Source organism: Perca fluviatilis, chromosome 7 (assembly GCF_010015445.1).
Source record: "Perca fluviatilis chromosome 7, GENO_Pfluv_1.0, whole genome shotgun sequence".
Lineage (NCBI taxonomy): Eukaryota > Metazoa > Chordata > Actinopteri > Perciformes > Percidae > Perca > Perca fluviatilis.
In genome coordinates, this window is record NC_053118.1 from 7,481,786 (window position 1) to 7,502,662 (window position 20,877).

The 20,877-nt window shown below is 40.3% G+C and overlaps 1 protein-coding gene across 2 annotated transcripts in view; it reads left to right on the forward strand.

Moving 5' to 3' along the window:
* Window positions 1–18,397, forward strand: part of znrf2b (zinc and ring finger 2b) — a 43,416-nt gene extending 25,019 nt beyond the window's left edge. The window contains exons 2-5 of one of the 2 annotated variants that reach the window (XM_039806230.1): window positions 148–243; window positions 14,443–14,548; window positions 14,751–14,823; window positions 15,163–18,397. In XM_039806230.1, the coding sequence (XP_039662164.1) occupies window positions 148–243; window positions 14,443–14,548; window positions 14,751–14,808 (260 nt within the window). In that variant the 3' untranslated portion in view covers window positions 14,809–14,823; window positions 15,163–18,397. Of the gene's footprint in view, window positions 1–147; window positions 244–1,140; window positions 1,824–14,442; window positions 14,549–14,750; window positions 14,824–15,162 lie in introns of those variants that run through there. The other variant, XM_039806231.1, reaches the window with a different exon arrangement.
* Window positions 18,398–20,877: the final 2,480 nt, after the last annotated feature.

Consider the following 20,877-nt stretch of genomic DNA (forward strand, 5'->3'; position numbering starts at 1 on the left):
TAACATATTACGATATCCAAAATCTAAGACGATATCTAGTCTCATATCGCGATATCTCTATAACATTGATATATTGCCCAGCCCTACCAACTATAGGTGTGAAAACGCCCTTATTCATTGTATGTGTGTTTCCTTTCTTTCTTCCAGGCTTCAAGTGCCCTGTGTGCTCCAAGTTTGTGTCCTCCGATGAGATGGATCTTCACCTGGTCTTGTGCTTAACCAAACCCAGAGTGACCTATAATGGTAGGACTCTTTGTTTCTTTTTAACTGTACAAATATAAAGAAGGCCAGGACAGCCTGGTCAGGAAACTGACTTGAGAAAATGAAACTATATGTCAAAAAAAACAACTATAATTATATACAATATTTTACTGTTTGATGTTGGTGTGCAAAACAAACCAATAAAAAGGAGTAGAAATATATGTCAAGAAATAATACATGCAGGGTGTGTAATTATGACACCTCCCCCCCCCCTCGAACAGGCTTATAATTATCTTAGAGATGACCATCACTGTTCAAATGACTAAATAACTTCCTAATGAAAGTATAGACACAGCTTTCTGGTTATGTACCTTGATCCTCTGTTTGCAGGCTGCTTCCCTGTGAGATTCTTTATTTATCAATGATCTGTTGTACTCCTATGTATTTAATGACGTCACAACCATGGTCATTGTGCTCAGTGGGTTTCCTTTACCAAACCCCTGTACCCTTTGCTCTGCAGAGCCAACAACCTGAACATGGGCTGGTGTATCAGTTACAGGCTGCGTGATACAATCTGTGTTTTTTGCCGATAGAATGAATTCCAGTCAGACATGTGAAATGATCAAAGTATATATGGCCCCTTGGTCCGCCTCTGCTTTTGTACAGCAGCATTTACGTGACACATCTGAGCCTGTGATATTTATTTTTTTTAGTCTAAAAGCAAATCAAACATTTTTGCTACAGATCCCTTAAATATGGTTAGTGAAGTACTGTGAGTTTGTACTAAGTGGGACCTTACACAGTTGAAACATAAACCTGTCGCTGCTCTCTGGTGAACAGCAATGAAATGGTGGCTGTTTCCAAATGATCTCAAACGTATCTTGAGGCGCTAGCATTATTGCAGACCTCTGAATTTCTGCCTACGTTTCTGACTTTCAGCATTTCAAATAGTTCCCTCCCCAGTTGGACCAACAACGGAGCCAATCAAAGACAGGCGTGGATGAGATCAGTGCAGTTTTACAGGGTTACCGTAAGTTGACTTACAGAAAAAGCAACTCACCAATCGCTATATTCCTTTGATTGACAGGAAAAAACATAAAGTTAGCTGTTCCAAACAACCACTTTTACAGCTTCCCTGTCAACTGAAAATCGCGTTTGCAGGACAGAGAAGTGGCTTGCTACTAATTGTTAGGGTAAAATAAACGGGGTAACTGCAACCATGAACTTGATTTCAGACTGAATAATGTAAGTAAAACATGTTTGTCATCCCTGCACTAAAGAAAACCTTGCTAGTTATTGACCAACATTTTGATACAGATACATCATTTTTTATTCATATATCATATATCATGTACAGGTAATCTTATTGAGACACATACTCAAGAGAGACCTGTTTGGGACAATACACACCATCAGTTACAGACAAGCAAACACATTACAATAGTATATGCTAGGGCTGGGCGATAAATCAGTTTGATCGATTAACTCTAATGTGTCGTTAACGTCGATTTGTTTAAATGAAAATCAGTTTTCTCCTTAACATCCGCCGACGCTCCCCTCTGGGCTACCGTAGCTCCGAATGGGCTCAGCCCTCCCCCCGGTGTGTGTGTGTGTGTGTGTGTGTGTGTGTGTGTGTGTGTGTGTGTGTGTGTGTGTGTGTGTGTGTGTGTGTGTGTGTGTGTGTGTGTGTGTGTGTGTGTGTGTGTGTGTGTGTGTGTGTGTGTGTGTGTGTGTGTGTGTGTGTGTGTGTGTGTGTGTGTGTGTGGTGTGTGTGTGTGTGTGTGTGTGTGTGTGTGTGTGTGTGTGTGTGTGTGTGTGTGTGTGTGTGTGTGTGTGTGTGTGTGTGTGTGTGTGTGTGTGTGTGTGTGTGTGTGTGTGTGTGTCAAAATAAAGTTAAAACTTTTCATCTTGTCATTACTTTTTGAGGCCATATCACCCAGCCCTAGTAAATGCAAGATTTACCAAATAGTATACAATATTTAAATGAAAGTACCAAGTAGACTTAAAATACTAAGAACAAGATTCAATACTCTAATCTGATTCAATGTTTTGATGCTTTTTCCAGCATTTCTTTCAATGTTATTGTTGCTTTATTCTACCTTTTTTGTCACTTTTTTCCTTAAAGGCCAAGTTACTTTTCCAGGCTTTATGTTGACCAAACTAAGTGAGAAAGCTATATGAGACAGTAAAAGATGTTTGACTTTTTCAATGAAATAAAAGCATGTGAATAAACTAAACGTGTGGCCCTTGATGTGATTCTTATTTCCCAGTGTGGACCTTAGTGAAATTGAGTTTGACGCCCCTGAGCTAGATTGTGGTAAAGTCAAGTCTTTTTCACTATAAAGCGGGGGGGAATTCCACTGACGTTAGACATCAAAGTCGGCTTACAGGCGTGGAGGGGAGTACTACTGCTAATGTGCAAAAAAGCTTCACAGGGGCCATCTGAAGTCTGATAAATGTCCTCAGGTGATGTCTATTGAGTCAGCGTCGCTTCGGTGGTCTGAAGACGACAAGCTTGAAAATGAAAAGAATGTCAGGGGTGGAGTTAGAAAGAAGCCCCCCGCTTCATCTCTGCTGCAGGCTACATTAGTGGTTCTGCTCTATTGATTTAGATTTTTCAAACTGTCCATCATGAGTCTGGCAGTGCAATGCTGAGTCAGCATAATTAATTACAGCCTATGCAGAACACGTTTGTGCGCGTCCACAGAAATCGGAACTGTGCAAGATGCAATTCAGGGTTTCCCCGTCCGTTATAGGGGTTTAGGTGCAGCACCCGAGCCGTTTTGGGCAGCACCTAAAAAAAATCAATGTAACTAAAAGACTTTTCTCAGATCTAATGCATGTAGTTGGTCACAAGTGGACTTCTTTAGCAAGTTCTGTCTTTAAGCTTTTCAAGTGTTTATTTGTTTATCTGCTCTAGCTTTTCCATCGATAATATATCTATATAACAAATGATGTGAAAGACGCAAAAATTCCACAAAGGGACCCAAACCTAATACAAAGAGACGCCACAAGAGTCACAGAGACGACCACAGAGACCTGAAACAACCCCAAAGGAAACTAAAATGACTGAAAAGACAGACGCAAAAATCCACAGAGAGACAAAATCCCACAAGGTGACACAAAATAACACAAAGTAACTTTTTTTATTTTAATAAAAACACCTAAACCCCCCACCAAATATGCGCACCTAAGTCTTCCACAAAGCTAACCCTGCAATTCAGAAAATGAACAGTGGTGGCAGTGCTGCAGACTCTGAACAAATGACGGGAACAACGTAAAAGTTCTGTGGAGACACTAACTATGACTTCTACTGTCTAGTAGTCTAACACGCTTGTCAAAACTGGACTCACAGCACGTATCTCCACATAATTATGTACAATAATTACATGGTGCAATAATTCATTAGTTACATGTGCAATATCTGTTATTTACTTATTTACTGACTGCTTATATTCACACTCTACTTATTTATGTTCGTACTGTGTTGAGTGTACTACAATCTTTTTAACCTAATTTTACTTTTTAATCTAATCTGACTTTACTTTGGAATTCTTTGCACTATATTTCTACAATATGTACAAAAAGAAAATTCACACAAGTAAATGAAATAGTGCAGAAGTTAAAATATAGGTATAAATTAAAGCTGCAAGGAGAGGATGTGTCGCAAACTTTGGATCACTTCCTGTGTCCGCTATTTGACATTAGACAATTACTAAACATGCATTATATTGCTCTATATTAAATGTAGACCACACAATGTGAGTTTCATGTTAATCGGATGATGTTTGTAATATTCAATTCAATTTTATTTATAGTATCAATTCATAACAAGAGTTATCTCATGACACTTTACAGATAGTGTGGTCTAGACCTACTACTATCATTTACAAAGACCCAACAATTCCAGTAATTCCCCCAAGAGCAAGCAAGGCGGACTTCCTGTTGCCTGTAGGTGGCGCTATGACTGACTCAAATTTGGAGCCGATTGGGCAATGAACATTGTAGTTACGAACCACTTCCTTTTTCATGGCCTAACAATGAAATTCAGCACCTTCCTAAGCTGTTCGACGACCGCTCGAAAACATAACTTATATCAATATTATTTTGGATGGATGGATGGATGGATGGATGGATGGATGCATGGATGCAACTACAGTAGGTAGTAGGGGTGCACGATTCAGAAAATGTCAGGATTCGATATCGATTTTTAGGCTCAAGATTCAATTCAAAATTGATTTTTGATTAAAAAAAAAAAAGATTCTCGGTTTAAAAAAACAACAAAAAACAATTCACAGTATGTAAATGTAGTTACTTTTCCCATGTGATTGCAGTAGACCTACAATTAAAAACATTTATTTTTTTTATTAAAAAATATGAATTGGTTTTGGAATTCTATGACTTTATTTAGAATCGGTAGAGCTTGAATCGCGATACGAATGTGAATCGATTTTATTTATTTATTTATTTTTAATTTTTTTTGCACACCCCTAGTAGGTAGTGACAATGACTAAAGTAGTATCTGATACAACTTCCTGTCTAATTGTAGTATTCCTGTGTCTGAATTGACACATTTGTCTTGACTGAAACCCGTCGAGGAGAATGAGCACAGTACAGCAGACAACTAGCCTGACAAGCCAGTCCCACATCCAGATGTTGGTCTGGGAACTCACCATTGGCAGGGCTTCTGTGCCGTTCTTTTCTCAAAGAAAAGCTGAACTCCAAGTCTTCCAGAAGACAGCAGCAGCCATAAGCCCGCCCACCGACTCTATACACAATGTGATTGGCCTGACCAGAGTTTGGTTTTTCCAGCTCACAAGTCAACGGAGAGTGCATAGACCCCCCTGGCTGCAAATTTGCTGCCACTAGGGTGTGTCTAGATTTCTAGGCTAGCAGACAACTGCATCTCTGGTGTGTCCATGTCATATCTGTGTTTGAGAAAATGTGCTCTGAACATACATACACACACATGTCTAACAACATGTCACTTCCACACACTCTCCTCCATATTTCCCTTTCAGCTTCTTAGATTGTCTCATTGATTTGAAATCTTGTGTCTGTGTTCACAAACCCTGCTAGTTTTTAAGAGTTGGTGTACAGTATGTGCAGTGGTGGAATGTAACTAAGTACAACTACTGTACAAATGTTGAGGTACTTGTACTTTACTTGAGTCTTTTCTCTTCATGCCACTTTCTATTTCTACTCCGCTACATTTCAGAGAGAAATATTGTACTTTTTACTCCACTACATTCATCTGTTACAGCTTTAGTTACTAGTTACTTTACACATTAAGATTTCTGCACACAAAACACATGCAGTTTATAAAATGAATATAAAATAAAAACTTTGATTCTAAACTAGCCAACAATATAACGGCCTACAAGTCCAGCTGAAATGATCAGACCATTAAACACACAACTATTTCCACCCTTTTTTTTTTTTGACGCTTTAAACACTCTTTTTGATGCTTTTGAAGCTTTTTTTTTTTTTCTTTTTACCCTTAACGCGTTTTCTAAAATATGAGGATTTTTCTGCATTGATTAAAATCTTTTAATACTCTAACTACATTTTCCTGATGATGCTTACATACTTGTACTTAAGTAACATTTTCAATCCAGGACTATTACTTACTTTATTACTTAGTTTTACAGTGTGGTATTAGTACTTTTACTAATACCACAGTAAAGGATCTGAAGACTTCTTCTTCCACCGCTGTGTGTGTGTGTGTGTGTGTGTGTGTGTGTGTGTGTGTGTGTGTGTGTGTGTGTGTGTGTGTGTGTGTGTGTGTGTGTGTGTGTGTGTGTGTGTGTGTGTGTGTGTGTGTGTGTGTGTGTGTGTGTGTGTTGCTGTTTCGGTCAGGCATATGTCCGTAGTGAACTCTCTTGCCCTCAGCTGCCACATAGGAACTCCTTTTTCTGACATCCAGGTTGGAAAAATAAATTGACATCTTTGCCAAACTCCAACTCTCTAACCCTCTCTTTATCATTAGCAAAACCTTCAGCTAGCAGCTTCTCGGTTTTAGCCGACCCTGACCGTCACTTTCACCGGGTAATATCTGCGGCAGGTGATATCATCTATCAATATTAACTCCTTGAGTAACTTGATGACACATGAAAACCAAAATTTTTGTGTCCAACATGTCTCTTGCCATTGCTATGGACATGTCCCCTGATGAGACTATTAGTCCTTTCAACTGTCATTGAATCGGGAGGTTTGGTGTAAAGATAAGCAACACACTTCATGTTAACTTAGTGGTGTTTGTGGCCATTCTAATAAGATAATCAGACACACACACATACACACACACACACACACACATACTCAGCAGCTTGTGCAATATATCAACTGTCAAGTCTTTCTCTTTTTGCCATTAACATCACACTGATCAATGTTGGTTTCTTCTAGTCTAATCTTCTAGTGCTACCTCCACTCCAAATTCCGTTCTCAATTTACATACCGTAAAACTTCAAATAATAGCCGAGTCCCAAATAGACTCCTGTCTCTTTTAAACGCCTGGTGTGACAACAGATTTGGGTAAATAAAGGCCGGTCTCAAATAGAGGCCTGGTCTGTTTTTTGTTTTTTTTCGTGTCGGGTTGTATTTGATCTTTTAAAACCCGTCAGATCGTTAGTTCTATGTTTTGATTTGATTTCACGTGACAGACACAACCGTTCATAAACGACTCATCACTATGGCAACATAACAGGTTAACGAACTTTCTTTTAGTCTTCAGTTTTTCTTAATTCTCTCAATACCACCATGGAGACAAAAAGAAAAAAGTATGATTTAACATTTAAGCTGACAGTTGTCAAATTTGCCCAACAAAATTCGGGAGAAGCAGCGGCAAGACATTTCTCGATTGATCCTAAGAGAGTGCGAGAATGGCGTAAACATAGAGCAGAACTGCAACGTCTGTCCGAGGAAGATGACAAAAGGGCCAGACTGCGAGGTGGAGGGAGGAAGAAGGTCAGTATAATGTGGTAACATCCTATTGTCAATTAAAGGCCTGTCTCTTATAGACGCCTGTCTCAAATACAAGCCGGTGCATTTCGGCGATTTGGGTAAATAGAAGCCCAGGCTATTATTTGAAGTTTTACGGTACATTTCGAAATCCACATGAACCTCTCTTCCATTTGGCATGAATTGGATCCACCGCATAGCTATTATTTAAAAAGAAAACGCGTCACTTTTAAAGCTGGTTCACATGCTACTCCTCTTCTGTTCCTTACAAGCAATGTAGCATTTACAGTAAAAGGCTATTTTTAAAACGGGAGTCTGGCGCAGTGCTCACTCCACATAAAACGCTACATTACAACACAGAGAGCAATTAGGGCAAAACAGCATCATCCAACTGTTTTAAATGAATATTCTATGGTCCAGCTCAGCTAAAAGCACGTTAGCGTGTTGTTACAGACGTGAACTAGCCACAGGCAGCTGCCTTGTTCATGGACTCACGACCGTACGTCGCTATAGTTCATGACATTGCGTGCTGTAGAATGAATATAGAAGATAGAACGATGGATAATTGCCGTTATTTTTTGGGCAATTATCCATCAGCAGGGGTTCCCGGGTCCCGGGAAAGACTGGAGTAACGTGTCTTTCTGCCACCCAAGCCTTCTGACTTGTCATTGACACAATTCGATGATGATTGACACTACAGCAGAGCAGAAACCGGGGAGCGACACAGGTGAAAACTCCCCACAGCTCAAGTCAATACCACTCGTGGTTTGGCCTTGAAATGCTGTTTATTTTCACACACAAACCTCCTGTCCCTGAATTAATCCACCGCGGGTTCATCACACCGACACAAACAGCAGCTGTCATGTGTACATAACCGCACAGCTCTATGTGTGTTTCCATAGAACTGCACTCTAGAGGCCGAGATGGGTCCTGACCCCGTTTCAGATTTATAACCTGCTGTGAAACGGACTGATGATACTGTCCCAGCCTAACCTGCAGCAGTAAACGCTGCTCTTTGCTGATCCCTGATCCTTCCTGCCGGGGTCTTTACAGAGGTCAGGTTTTCAACTGTCGTCTGGCTATTTATTAGGGTTGCCAAAATGTTTTTCATAAAGGAAGCGGCATCAATATTTTCAGCCTGAATGCACAGATTTATGATTTCCATTCATGATAGTAACTAGGGGTGGTACGGTTCACAAAACCCACGGTTCGGTTCGTATCACGGTTTTAGGGTCACGGTTTTCGGTTCTGTACGGTTCTTGTTATTTTTTCTTTTAATCTTTAACACTCCAGAATATACTTCAGCATATGATATATAGCTAAAATTAGCATATTGAATGCATGTTGCACAATACATGCACACAGTGGCAGTTGTATATATTGTTTTATTTCATCATAGGTAACGTGAAATCCAAAATGTTCCCACACACCAGACTATAAACGACGCTGGCGCATCCTCCAGCTCCGGGCAGCCTCTCTCCCACTTGACATTTCTGCATGTGACGTGACGTGACCTGCAGCGGCGCCCCACTCCACTTGAGGAGCGGTCGGCTCGGTGCCTTTGTCTATCTGAAATGAAGACAGATTCAGCAACTGCATGGCCTATTTCTCGCTTAAAATGTTTTCAGAAACACGTTTCGTTGAAGTAATTTCGTAAAATACGAGATTGTATTCTGAACATTAAAGTCTGTTTTGAAATTCGGGAGCAGCAAGACCCACGTGACGCGATGGTCCAATCAGCTGCCATGGGTTGCGTTCGTCAAACTCATCCTGCTCGTCATTTCCAGTGAGTGTTTTAACATAGGTGTTGAAAGTGGGCACTACGGCAGTAAGTGGTTAGTGCATATTAACGGTGTACTGACTAACCGTGCGGCACACACGTTCCGAACCGAGACTAGCGAACCGAGACTAGCGAACCGAGACTAGCGAACCGAGCGGTTCGGATGTTTTTTCATGAACCGTACCACCCCTAATAGTAACTCTTAAAGGCTACATCTGCACTACTACATTTTTCATTTTCAAGCGGCCTTTTGAGACCAAAACCATCTCCATGCACACAAGAGTTTTATCTCCAGTAGCAGTACTAATTCTCATACACTGGGCATGTGCGTGCCGGTGTAAACAGGAAGCAGATTGTCTGACTCGGAGGGTTATTTCACAAAACCAAGATAAGGGATTAAGCCGGGATTTCCCAGTTATCCTGGCTCAATTTAGCCTCGACTCGGTTTCACAAAACCAGATGCACCTAAGTTACCATGGAGATTTATTCTGTACAGCTAGCCTGCTCCTGACCAGGCTAACAGCCTGGATTTATTAATCTTGGAGCCTTTTCTGATCACCCTGCAGTGGTTTTACCCTATTGTTATCAGCCTGCAATTAAAAATGTGCATATTGCATTTAAGTACTATTATTTAAAGTTGTGACCATTATTTTTTGTCATTGTTACAGTTATATTGCTATATGAAGACTGGTGTTCATATTGTTGTTAGAAGTTTGATGAATATATTATGGTAGTTGTTGAGATAATTAGAAAAGGCTGATAAAGTTGCCAAATGTGTTTTTTAAATGAAGTCTATTACTAAGGGCAATATATAAAATGCTGTACGTGTGTGTTTCTATAGTGGACCAGTGCACCTTCAATTATTTTTGTTGATTAAATTTTTTGTATTCTTTAACAATAAAGTATTCAATAAATTGGCATTCTTAGCAGACAATGTGTGTCCAGTAAAGTGGGACTATAATTTGGGAGGATTGTACAATTATAAAACCTAAATTCTCTAATTGTAAAATCCTCCTTAATTCTAGTCCTAGTTCACTGAACCAATAACTATATAGTGTAGACTACTGTACATTCATGTGAACAACAGGTAGAGGACACCCCGATGGTTTTTTTACCTTATATTTTGCTGGGGGGGGGGGGGAATAACTAATGAACATTCATGTTTACAGTGTGCATTATATTTATCACGTAATTATCTTTATAGTTTCTAGATTTTAGAGTCCAATTTCTTCAGTGTCTTTATTTTCTATGTCCATATATACCAGGGAGCAAAGCATATAATATGTAGTGAATGAAGCTCGTCCTCTATTAAAAAAAAAAAAAACTTACAAAATATTGTGACAGATAATAGCAGACCAAATGAATGATAGCTAGTCTAAAAATATACATTTACGAACTACTGCTCTTAACTGAAACCATTAAATGAGTCACTTGTTATTTTTAAAAATGAAAAGTTGTACACTTTGCATTAAAAGCGAGCAGTGGTAGTTAATATGACTTAGGTCATTTATATTTTAGCCCATGAGAGAGAGAGAGAGGGAGGAACAGAGTGAAAGATATTTCTGCATCATATTCTAGCGTTGTAGAAAATTGATCTTCATGGTAAATTTCCTGAGTAACATTATCTTCTGCTCACTTTTAAGGCAGAGTACAACAGTGAATTTGTGCAAATGATAAGTAGCCTAATCCTTGATCCTTGTATGATTATGACGGTTTCAATTCAGAGCAGTAGTCAGTAAATGTATATGTTTAGGCTACTTACGCATTCAGTCGATCCGCAATCGTCTGCCAGGCTTTCTCTCGCCGTTTCGTTACAGCAGCCGTGTTTCTATTTTACAAATAATGTGTTTCACGTCATCATACTTCCACAAGAAGCTGCTGCTCACTCTGTATAAAGTATGAACAATGCGTATTCTCTATTTTAGCATCAGTAAATCTGTTATCGACCTCACGGTCTGTTAAGTAAAGCCGTGAACGCGCATCTATCCAAATTACTTCAGCCCGGCTCGACCTATAGCCGCTCCTCCCGAGCCTGGCTCGGCCTTCTGAAATGCACTAAACCAGGCTGCACAGATTAGACTAGGTCAAGTCTCGCTTTATCGGTTATCCTGGATTTATAAATTCTGCTTTTGTGACCTGGGGTTGAAAATCCTGGATGTAGAAGTTGAAAATCCAGAAAGAACAACAATGGTGAGAAGTGAGAGCAGGGATTTATTAGCTTGTAGCAACGACGTGGTGGAACTGTTCCTGAAAGGTATGTAAGCCTGCCTAACCGATAAGACTGACTGACGTGTGTCGTCGTTTCCAAAGTTTCCGTTTGTGCCCGTCCAGACTACAAAGCAACCCTGGAGTTTTCAAACCAAAACGGGGCCATCAGTGTTTCCAGATGTCTCGGTTTTAGGGACTCTGTAATGTCGGGGTAGCGTGGACGCGATGCGTAGACGTAGCAGAAGATTTTTGTTCTTAAACCAAACCGTAGCAGAGTAGATCTAGCCTCAGGCAGGGAGGGAAGGGGAACTCTGTTGTATATTAAGCTCTTTATAAAAAGTGAAACAATCAAATGACAAAATAGAATGCCAAGTAAATCCAACGTCATTGACCGAAGCTGTAGATACTGACCCTCTACCCAACGAATACAAAAAGCTAAAAAATAAAACATAGCTTGAAATAACAAACAAGGCCACATCTCTCACGGCCATTTCAGTTCAGTCACTTTATTATCCCAGATGGGAAACTTGATCTGCAGTCAGGAGTGCAAGATAAAAAAAAAAAAAAAACACGTCAAACAAACGAAAAGACAACAACACAGTAAAAACAGGGTTTTTGCATACAATTTACAGAAAACAATTTTACACCATACTACAGCAGCAGTCTCTAAAATAAAATCTAAATTAAGCCTTATTGCACAGGGAACAAAGGAGTTTTTTTAATCTCTGATTCAGTACTCTGAATCTGTGGCCTGAGGGGAGAGTTTCAAACTCAAAGTGAAGAGGGGAGGGGGCGGGATTTGTACAGTCTAATCTAGAACGGGCCTCATGGAGTACTCGCTGGTCAAAGATAGCCGTCAAGGGGGTCCGGGGGAAACTCATCACCTTACCAGCCCCCTGCACAATGATTTCTATCACATTCATGAGCATGGAATTACCTAAACGTTATGACTCAGAAGCTGGTTGCTCAAGTTACAGTGTGGACAAAACTACATGACAATATGTGTATTTGCTTTCTTTCTGCGAGTGAGATGGTATTACTGTCAATCTCAGGAAGGGATTCGCCTAGTTTAGCATAAGGACTGGAAACAGGAGGAGACAGATAGCATGGCTCTGTCCCAAGTTAATAAACACACCTGTCATCACCTCCCCTGGCCTCCAGTCTTCATGCTAAGCTAGGCTAACTACATCCTAACTCCCAAACATTGGAACATTTGCTACAGGGCCGCAAGGAAACAATATGATATATATATTTATTTATTTATTTATTTTATTTTTTTGCATTCTGCACTCAACCCATTCCGCCTTTTTTATTATGCTAAACAGCGATGTTGTATATATTTCTTTCTTTTTCTGTATTTGTTTACTTCTTATTAATGTTAAATGTTTGTGTATGTATGCACCATTCACGCAAATTCCACGTAGGTGTAACTTACTGTGGTAATAAACCCTTTTCTGATTTCTGATGATAGGTGGAAAAAGCACATTACAGGATGGCACCCATTCATTCCAATGAAAGTTGTTCACAGGCAGAACCGGTTGATTCTGCTTCCGAGCGGACTCCCTGCACACATAAATGGCATAATAAAATAACATACGGCTCCTCTAGACTTGCCACATTTTATTGGACCAAATGGTTCAAATTCTGACAATACACAGAGTCATTTTGGAGTGTTTGTGACGCTCAGACAAATGTCTTCACAGTGTTCCTTTTGCAATAATTGTGAATTAGAAAAAAGTGTTTTTGTGCCAGTGTGCATCACGTGAACCCACACAATAATGCTTGGCAACGAAACCCAACCTTCCATAGCACGTCAGCGTTACTGTCGTGTCTCTTTCCGTCTGTCTCTGACGGTGTGACCGGCGCTGTCGGTACATTAAAGATGTTTTCCCCTCAGCTGAGCTGCATGCCATGTGCTGCAGCCCATAATAACTAGCTTTTCCAGGCCTATGTGGGTTAATCCACTGTTACATAAGGCCAGTTCTAATGACTGTGTGCTTTGCAGGTGATGGCTTTAATGGTGCATACGCTGACTTCCACTTTAGAGCCGGACTAGTGCAAAAAACACACACACTCACTATATTTATGGAGAGATAAAAAAATAAATCTCAGAGGGGCTTAATCTGGGCACTCTACAATGCATAACCCAATTAAAATAGAAATAAACTAAAATACTGAAAAGAAAAGAGAGGAAGAAAAACCAAAAACTAAAATAAACGGTTTGGATTGACCTCGTGGGTTTTCCTCAACCTCCGTTCTGCCCTCGAGGCAGATATGATATTTAAAGAAGAGCAGGAAAGTAGAACCAGCTCGATGCTGGATTTTTGAGTAACAATTTCACAAGTAATAAGAATCTGATAATTGATAAAAAAAATTTCAAATAAATCAAAGAACAAAGATCCCTAAAGGTTTTGATTATATAAAAAAAGTGTGATAAAAACATTGCTAGTCTTATACAAACCATAAAGTGCACTACCAAAGATGACAGCAGTAGATAACAGTGTAACACTGACTTTTAAAGCAATATACCTCTATACATTTATTTAAAAAATAATCAATAGAAACCCAAACAAATCAGCAGGATGTTAAAGTTGAATGAAGACAAGTGAGGGTCAAATGTACATAAACATGTAGCATATATACCACGTTTCTTTCTATGTAACCTAATTGGACTTTGTAAGAAGATCTCATGTTATTTTAGGTAAGAATAAATGGTGGAATGGCAGAAGTGTTTGGTTTAGAGCCCGACCGATAGAGGAGTTTTAAGGCCGATATCGATACCAATATTTTGGTATATATATATATAAATAAATATATATATATATATATATATTTATTTATTTATTTATTTATTTTATTTTTTATTCCGAAACGTGTAACAAAATAGATTTCCGTAACATTATTTATTTATGAGTCCTCAAAAAATAATATAATGCAGTTGTCACAACAGAACAAATGATCAAAATTAAAGTTCTGATAAATAAAATGTATGAAAATACAAACTTAAGATATGAAACTTAAAGGGTTAAACACGAGTGCAGCCAACAGGGAGATTGTAGAGCGCCCTCTGGTGGACAAACTATACAACGCCAACACTCAGAACATGGTTGAAGGGGGTTTCATCCGTTTTTATTTTATTTTTTAAATATTCATTTATCAGCCATTATAAATGCCGATACCGATAGTTTGGAACATGCCTAATATCCGCCCGCCGATATATCAGTCGGGCTCTAGTTTGGTTATAATATAATCTTTACTGATGCCGGTGGTGTGATGTGTCTGCTGTCTCACAGAGGACGTCCTGACCAAGAATGCAGGGGAATGTGCAATCTGCCTGGAGGAGCTGGTCCAGGGAGACACCATCGCTCGCCTGCCCTGCCTCTGCATCTACCACAAAGGGTAGGAACCATCTTATTTCTACGGGTAGGAAGCTGTGTGCTCAGCACAGAAAGAAATAAAGAGGGCAACTTGTGCTAAAAAGATTAACACATCCACATGATTTATATATATATATATAAGGAATATGTATAGCTATATCAAATACTGTATGTGTTATGAAAACACATTTACGTGATTCATCTCTTCTTCTTTGCTTCCCCAGCTGTATCGATGAGTGGTTTGAAGTGAACAGATCATGTCCGGAGCATCCATCAGATTAATTGCTTTTTGCACAGGTAAAGTGTTTCCAGACAGGGCGGAGCTTGGGGGGGGGGGGGGGGTTTGGCGCTCCAGCCCCAAATGTTTTTCTCAAAGACCTGAATCTTTTAAGGTTTTAAATTCCCCCCATCGGTCTCTCTGACTGGACGGGCAAATCAGGATGTCGGCCATACAGGATGATTGTTTCCCTTGGCAACTATCATGATTTTCCCAAATGATGTACAGAGGTTGTTGGGCGTTTCTATTATGGTCTAGCTCCGCCACGGTTTCCAAACATCCCAGAGAAAGTTTTAGTGTTTTCTTGCTGGTCATTGTGGGATTGTTTTTAATATTCTGTGTTTGTTGTTTGATGCCAGGTACTCCATTTCAGAGATCCGTGACATTGTGAAGTGTGGATCCAGAAGACTGCTGGACACTGTGATCAGTTTATCTCTCTCCCCCACCACCCACCAATAATGTAGTACCATTGTGTGCCAAATCTCATTTAAGCAATCTTCAGGGATACAGACTTTTAGTGTTAATGTTTGGGTTGCACATCCACGCTCAGTCTCAGGCCCGACGGACTGATCTCCAACCTCACATCCTCTCGCCGCCCCCACAGGACACGATGGCAGGCGGGGGCTCTTCTTCCTGAGTGGCCGTGGGACGGCAGATATCAGCTGGATTGTACACCAGGACACTGGAGGAGGTGGTGGACGTGGTCCGTCCCTCCCTTCCTCCCGCAGCATCAGTCTACCAGTGCCTTGTTGTTTCGACGCCCCCCCCCAGCCACGGCAGGACAGGACTGTAGCAGAGCCAGCTGGATCAACTTGGGGGGACCATCTCATCTCAACTGCCATCCTACAGTTAGAGATGTTCCGATACCATTTTTTTCCTTCCCGCGTATCGGCCAATACCGAGTACCGATCCGACACCAGCGTGTTAAAAATACTTCTATTTTATTATGTTTTAACAGCTGTGTACTACTAACGCCGAATGGATGTGATATGATTGCTATGGTTGTGAAACGTAACGGAAAAAGAACATAAATAAACTACTTTTAAAGTAGGTCTTCTTCGGGGCTAAGTTACGTGGTACTGGATCGGTGCGTAAACTCCAGTCCTTGCCGATAGCGATACCAGTGTTTTAGGCGGCATTGGAGGCTTTTCTGACACTGGTATCGGAACATCTCTTTCTACAGTCCAGGAGAGACAAGCCAGAGACAGGAGAGCAGCAGAAATCTCTGTCTGCATCAGCAGCTCGGACATTTTCAGAACTGAAGCTGCTGCAAACATGGTGCCAATCAACTGTGAATAATGTCAAACACACACACACACACAATCACACAATCATTAGTGCTTTTTAATCATATACCATGGAGTAGAGGTCTTCAGGTACAGAAACCTGCACCCCGCTTCCTAAAAAAGGATCCCTGACTCACCAACCTCAGCCGACAGCATTGAGAGTATTGCTGCCATCACGAAAACAAATATTTGCTCAGTTTATTTGCTCGTTATAACGAGAACTTTTTCTTGTTTCCACTAGATCCTTTTTCGCATTATAACAACATATTTTTCTTGTTATGATGACATAGCTATGGAGGGAAGTTTCTACTTAGAACAACTTATCATGTAATAAGAAGAAACCATTCTTGTTTCAAAGAGAATCGTTTTTGTGGAATAACTAACGTTTTGTGATATAACAAGAGAAACGTTTGTTCTTAAAACGGAATTAGTCTGTGTGTAGTTTCAACGAAATGTATATAACATGAAAGATATAATTTTATAACATGAATGGGATCTCATAACAAGAACCGTTTTCACATGAACGAGCAAGTGAGAATTAGTTTCTTCTTCTTTTTGTATAGTGCTGCTCCATGGAAGATTTGATTGTTTTCATAAAGTCTGTGATGTAGTCTGTAATGTAGGCTGTGTAGTAATTCTAGCATTTGATCATACTTCAAATGTTACCAATATGATGAAACTGGTTCCCATTCAGAGTAAAAAAAAAAAAAAAAAAATGTTGAAGTTCACATTTGTCATCTTTTTATTCTTGTGTGATGCAGAAGAGAAACCAGCACAAAGATTTTACTGATAATCTCCTTTAAACAGGTGAGCAGTGCCAGGTGCACAGAACTACAACAACTCTAACACTGTCATAGAAATGGAGCACATAGAGCAGATTGGGGTAAAATAGATTTAAAAATAATTGAATTTAAAAAAGCTAACGAAACCTAAAGCTTGATGGATAGGGTATTATGTGTGCAGCAAACATGATCCTCTTTTAAATCCACATTTCAGTTCTTTGTTTTTCCATAATCCCTAATTTAAAGGTTCCCTGTTAGTTTTTGTCCTTTAGTAACGCTGTGGAGCACGGCACGCACAGTCCTGCCGCTGAGGTCCCGCTCCTCCACTGATCTACAGGTGACCGTAGCACGCCAAGATACTCTGCAATGCAAAGATACTCGGCAAAGGCACCACACACAAATGTAAACAATGCAGACTTTGCATTCATGAAAAGAGCTTTTTTTAGAGCTCAAGAATGCACACAATGTTGGTGAATGTAAACTCCACAGGACATCTTTAAAGGATCGCGAAGATCCAGGACTTAGCCAAAACATTTGAACATCGACAACTTCTCAGTCCCTCCCCCCTTTCCGCTTAAGCCCAAAACGGCCTCCTAAGCCCCTCCCCCCACAAGGGAGAATGAATGCGTGCGCATGAGCAGTGATTGACACGCAGTTAGACGTTTGATTCTGCGTACCTGACGCTGCTACTGTACCTGTTTAAAGGAGCCTGCATACTGAGGAAGGCATCAGCTGCAATGTTTGTCCATAACAGATATCACAGATAATGCAAATGTGAATTTCAAACACTATTTTTGAAAGTGTTTGTGGGGTTGGGGGGCGGGGAGATCTTCAGTCGGATGCTATAACACCTCAGCCAGCAGGGCTCCCCACGAGATGATGTATCTACTCCGACTGAACCAGTTTACTGTCAGTTGGAGCTGCAGGTTTTGCTGGTTTAAACCACAGATTTGTATCTAAAGACAGACGATGCGTCTCCACTTCCTCCCGCTGTACAAAAGTAAAGTCAAAATCTCCCAGGTACGGGCGCTGCCATCTTTCAATTTGGAGCCGGAGTAAGCTCAGTAGTGAATCGGGCGCTGGAGTCGCGGTATTATTTAGTTTGGCCGATGTCTCATCCACTAACATGGAGGGGGCGGGGCTTATGGCTTATACTGCAGCCAGCCACCAGCGTGTGATCCAGATGTTTTGGCTTCACTTATACAGCCTATGCATCAACCCCTGGTTGAAAACGCAAAAAGTGACCTTTACTATAACTGAAAATACGGGTGCACGATGGCGCTACCCATGTACCAGTAACTGACTGGTTAGTAGTGAATCCGAGTCCGCTGAAGGGGGTCCGATAAGAACCAGACTTCTTAATTCTTCTTAATTATCCTTTATTGCCTCACAATCACCACACGCTCATTTCTCCAACAGTATGTGGATGTGGATGTGGTTCTGAAATGATATAAGTACAAAGTAAATAATGTGTATGATCCTATAACTAAGTTACAAATAAACCATTAACTTAAATCCCAAATCAACAGCGAGTTGTTGTGTTGTTTTTGTCACAAAATACTACAAGTCGGAGAAAAGATGGATTTTTGTTAACATTTAGGATTCTATTCACCCAGTTATTGACATATTACACAAATATATTTCACAGTTTGATACATGAAAATTACGTTTTGATTAACGTTAACGTTAGGCTACTGCTCTGCTTTCTGCTCAAGACTCGGCTTAAAGCCGTTGTTGTCATATAGCAACCGAGCGTCTCTAGCCAATTTCAGCTGCACAAGCTACAAAATAACTAATCAGGCGGTATTTAACTCCTAATGTAGCGACATGCCTAATAGGTAGCAGTATACAGTGCTATGTGTACGACGTCTTCATTTGGTTACAACAAAGACAAAAAGTGCTTAAAATTGTAGAAAACCACAATGTTTACTACGTGTGATGCACGACGTAGCCATCTTTGAAAGTGAACTCGGGGTCCTCTGAGTTCAGATGACTTGACGAGTCGTATATACGACCTCGGGGGCGTTCTTTTTGCAACTTCCGGTTCGTAACTCCGGAAAACGACTCGTAGATAGACTTCGGTGGACAAAAAGAACGCACCATAACTAAAACTCGGTTGAGAACAGGATGTGGGAGAAATGAATGGTTGTCGTTGTGTTGGAAGTCATTGACTTGCTTGGCTGGTGATTGGTTGACTAAACTATGGCAGACTGGTCCTGGGTCTTGGCAGCTTCAATCAGGTGCTTGCATTTATTTACAGACCCAGCAGCAAGTAAAGTTGGCCAAGGACTGAGGGACACTGGAATGACTGGACCTGGACCTGATTCAGTCTGTGGGCCCAGGTCTGCCTGAAGACCTCTACCATGGATGAACTAGGTTGCACAGACTCTTAATCCAGTACAAAGCTGACAGTTGATTTAAACTCATCATCCACCAGAGAACATAAACTCATCAGTGAAAACACCCAAAGCTCCACTGGAATTCGTCATCCTTTTCCTCCCCAACTTCCTTGTTTCCATTACTCAGAGCCCACCATCTGAAGACTATTTTTATACTGGAAAAACCAATCAGCTGCTTCACTTTAGCATTAATAGTAACTTTCAAAGCAACCCTGTGTAATCCCAGCTGCATGTGGAGGTTCCTAATGAGGGCATGAGTAAATGAGAGATGAAGAGTAACGTAGATGGATCCTTGCCCCTTCGTCGCTCTATCGGTCTTTAAAGTTGCCTCCAGGTAGGAGCACATGGTAGTGGAGGGAAGGGAAGAAAAAATAAAGCTCGAGGATTATTTTTGAAAGGATAAAAATGATCACGACCATTTTTGTAGTACTCCAATTCTAAAAGTGTTTTGAGGCATCAAATCATGCATGAGCTATACACATGCAGTATTAGAAGTCTGAATATGAGTCAATTCAGGAATTTTTGGTATAGAGTATACAGTATACAGTATATATCAGTGGTATCCAACCATCCATATGCATGTTGATGAGTGTGTGATGGTTTATTTCCAACCAATCAACAGGGCAGCTGCTTCTCCATGTCAATGCCCCTTGAACCAGAGAGGAGAGAGTCAGCCGCTGAATCCCAAATCCCCTTCTGTCTTCCATTCCCTCTCCACCCTGTGGAGATATATACAGTATCTCACAAAAGTGAGTACATCCCTCACATTTTAGTAAATATTTCATTATATCTTTTAATGGGACAACAGAAGAAATTACACGTTGCTACAATGTAAAGTATTAAGTGTACAGCTTGTATAACAGTGTAAATGTGCTGTCCCCTCAAAATAATTCAACACACAGCCATTAATGTCTAAACCGCTGGCAACTAAAGTCACTACACCCCTATGTTAAATTCCCATAGAGGCAGGCAGATGTTTATTATAAAGGCCAGTTATTTCATGGATCCAGGATACTATGCATCCTGATAAAGTTCCCTTGGCCTTTGGAATTAAAATACCCACATCATCACATACCCTTCACCATACCTAGAGATTGGCATGGTTTTATGTCGGTTAGCCTAATAGCTGGTTTGATTTGCATTGAGAGATGATTTTATGGAAAGTACCCCATGCCAATCTTTAGACATTAATGGCTGTGTGTTGAGTTATTTTGAGGGGACAGCACATTTACACTGTTATACAAGCTGTACACTTAATACTTTACATTGTAGCAACGTGTAATTTCTTCATTAAAAGATATAATGAAATATTTAATAAAATGTGAGGGGTGTACTCACTTTTGTGAGATACTGTGTGTGTGTGTGTGTATATATATATATATATATATATATATATATATATATATACAGTACGTGATGTCTATGGTCTCTCCTGTCAGACACTAACCTGCTGGGTTCATGACTCACTCTGCACTGTACACGTAACATCAAACTCCATGCTACGTGTAGAACATTACTCCTAAACTATGAAAGTGGAAGCTATCCGATAATTGGTCATTTGTTCCTCTATCCTAAAAAACACACATCTACCACTTGACAAGTGGACG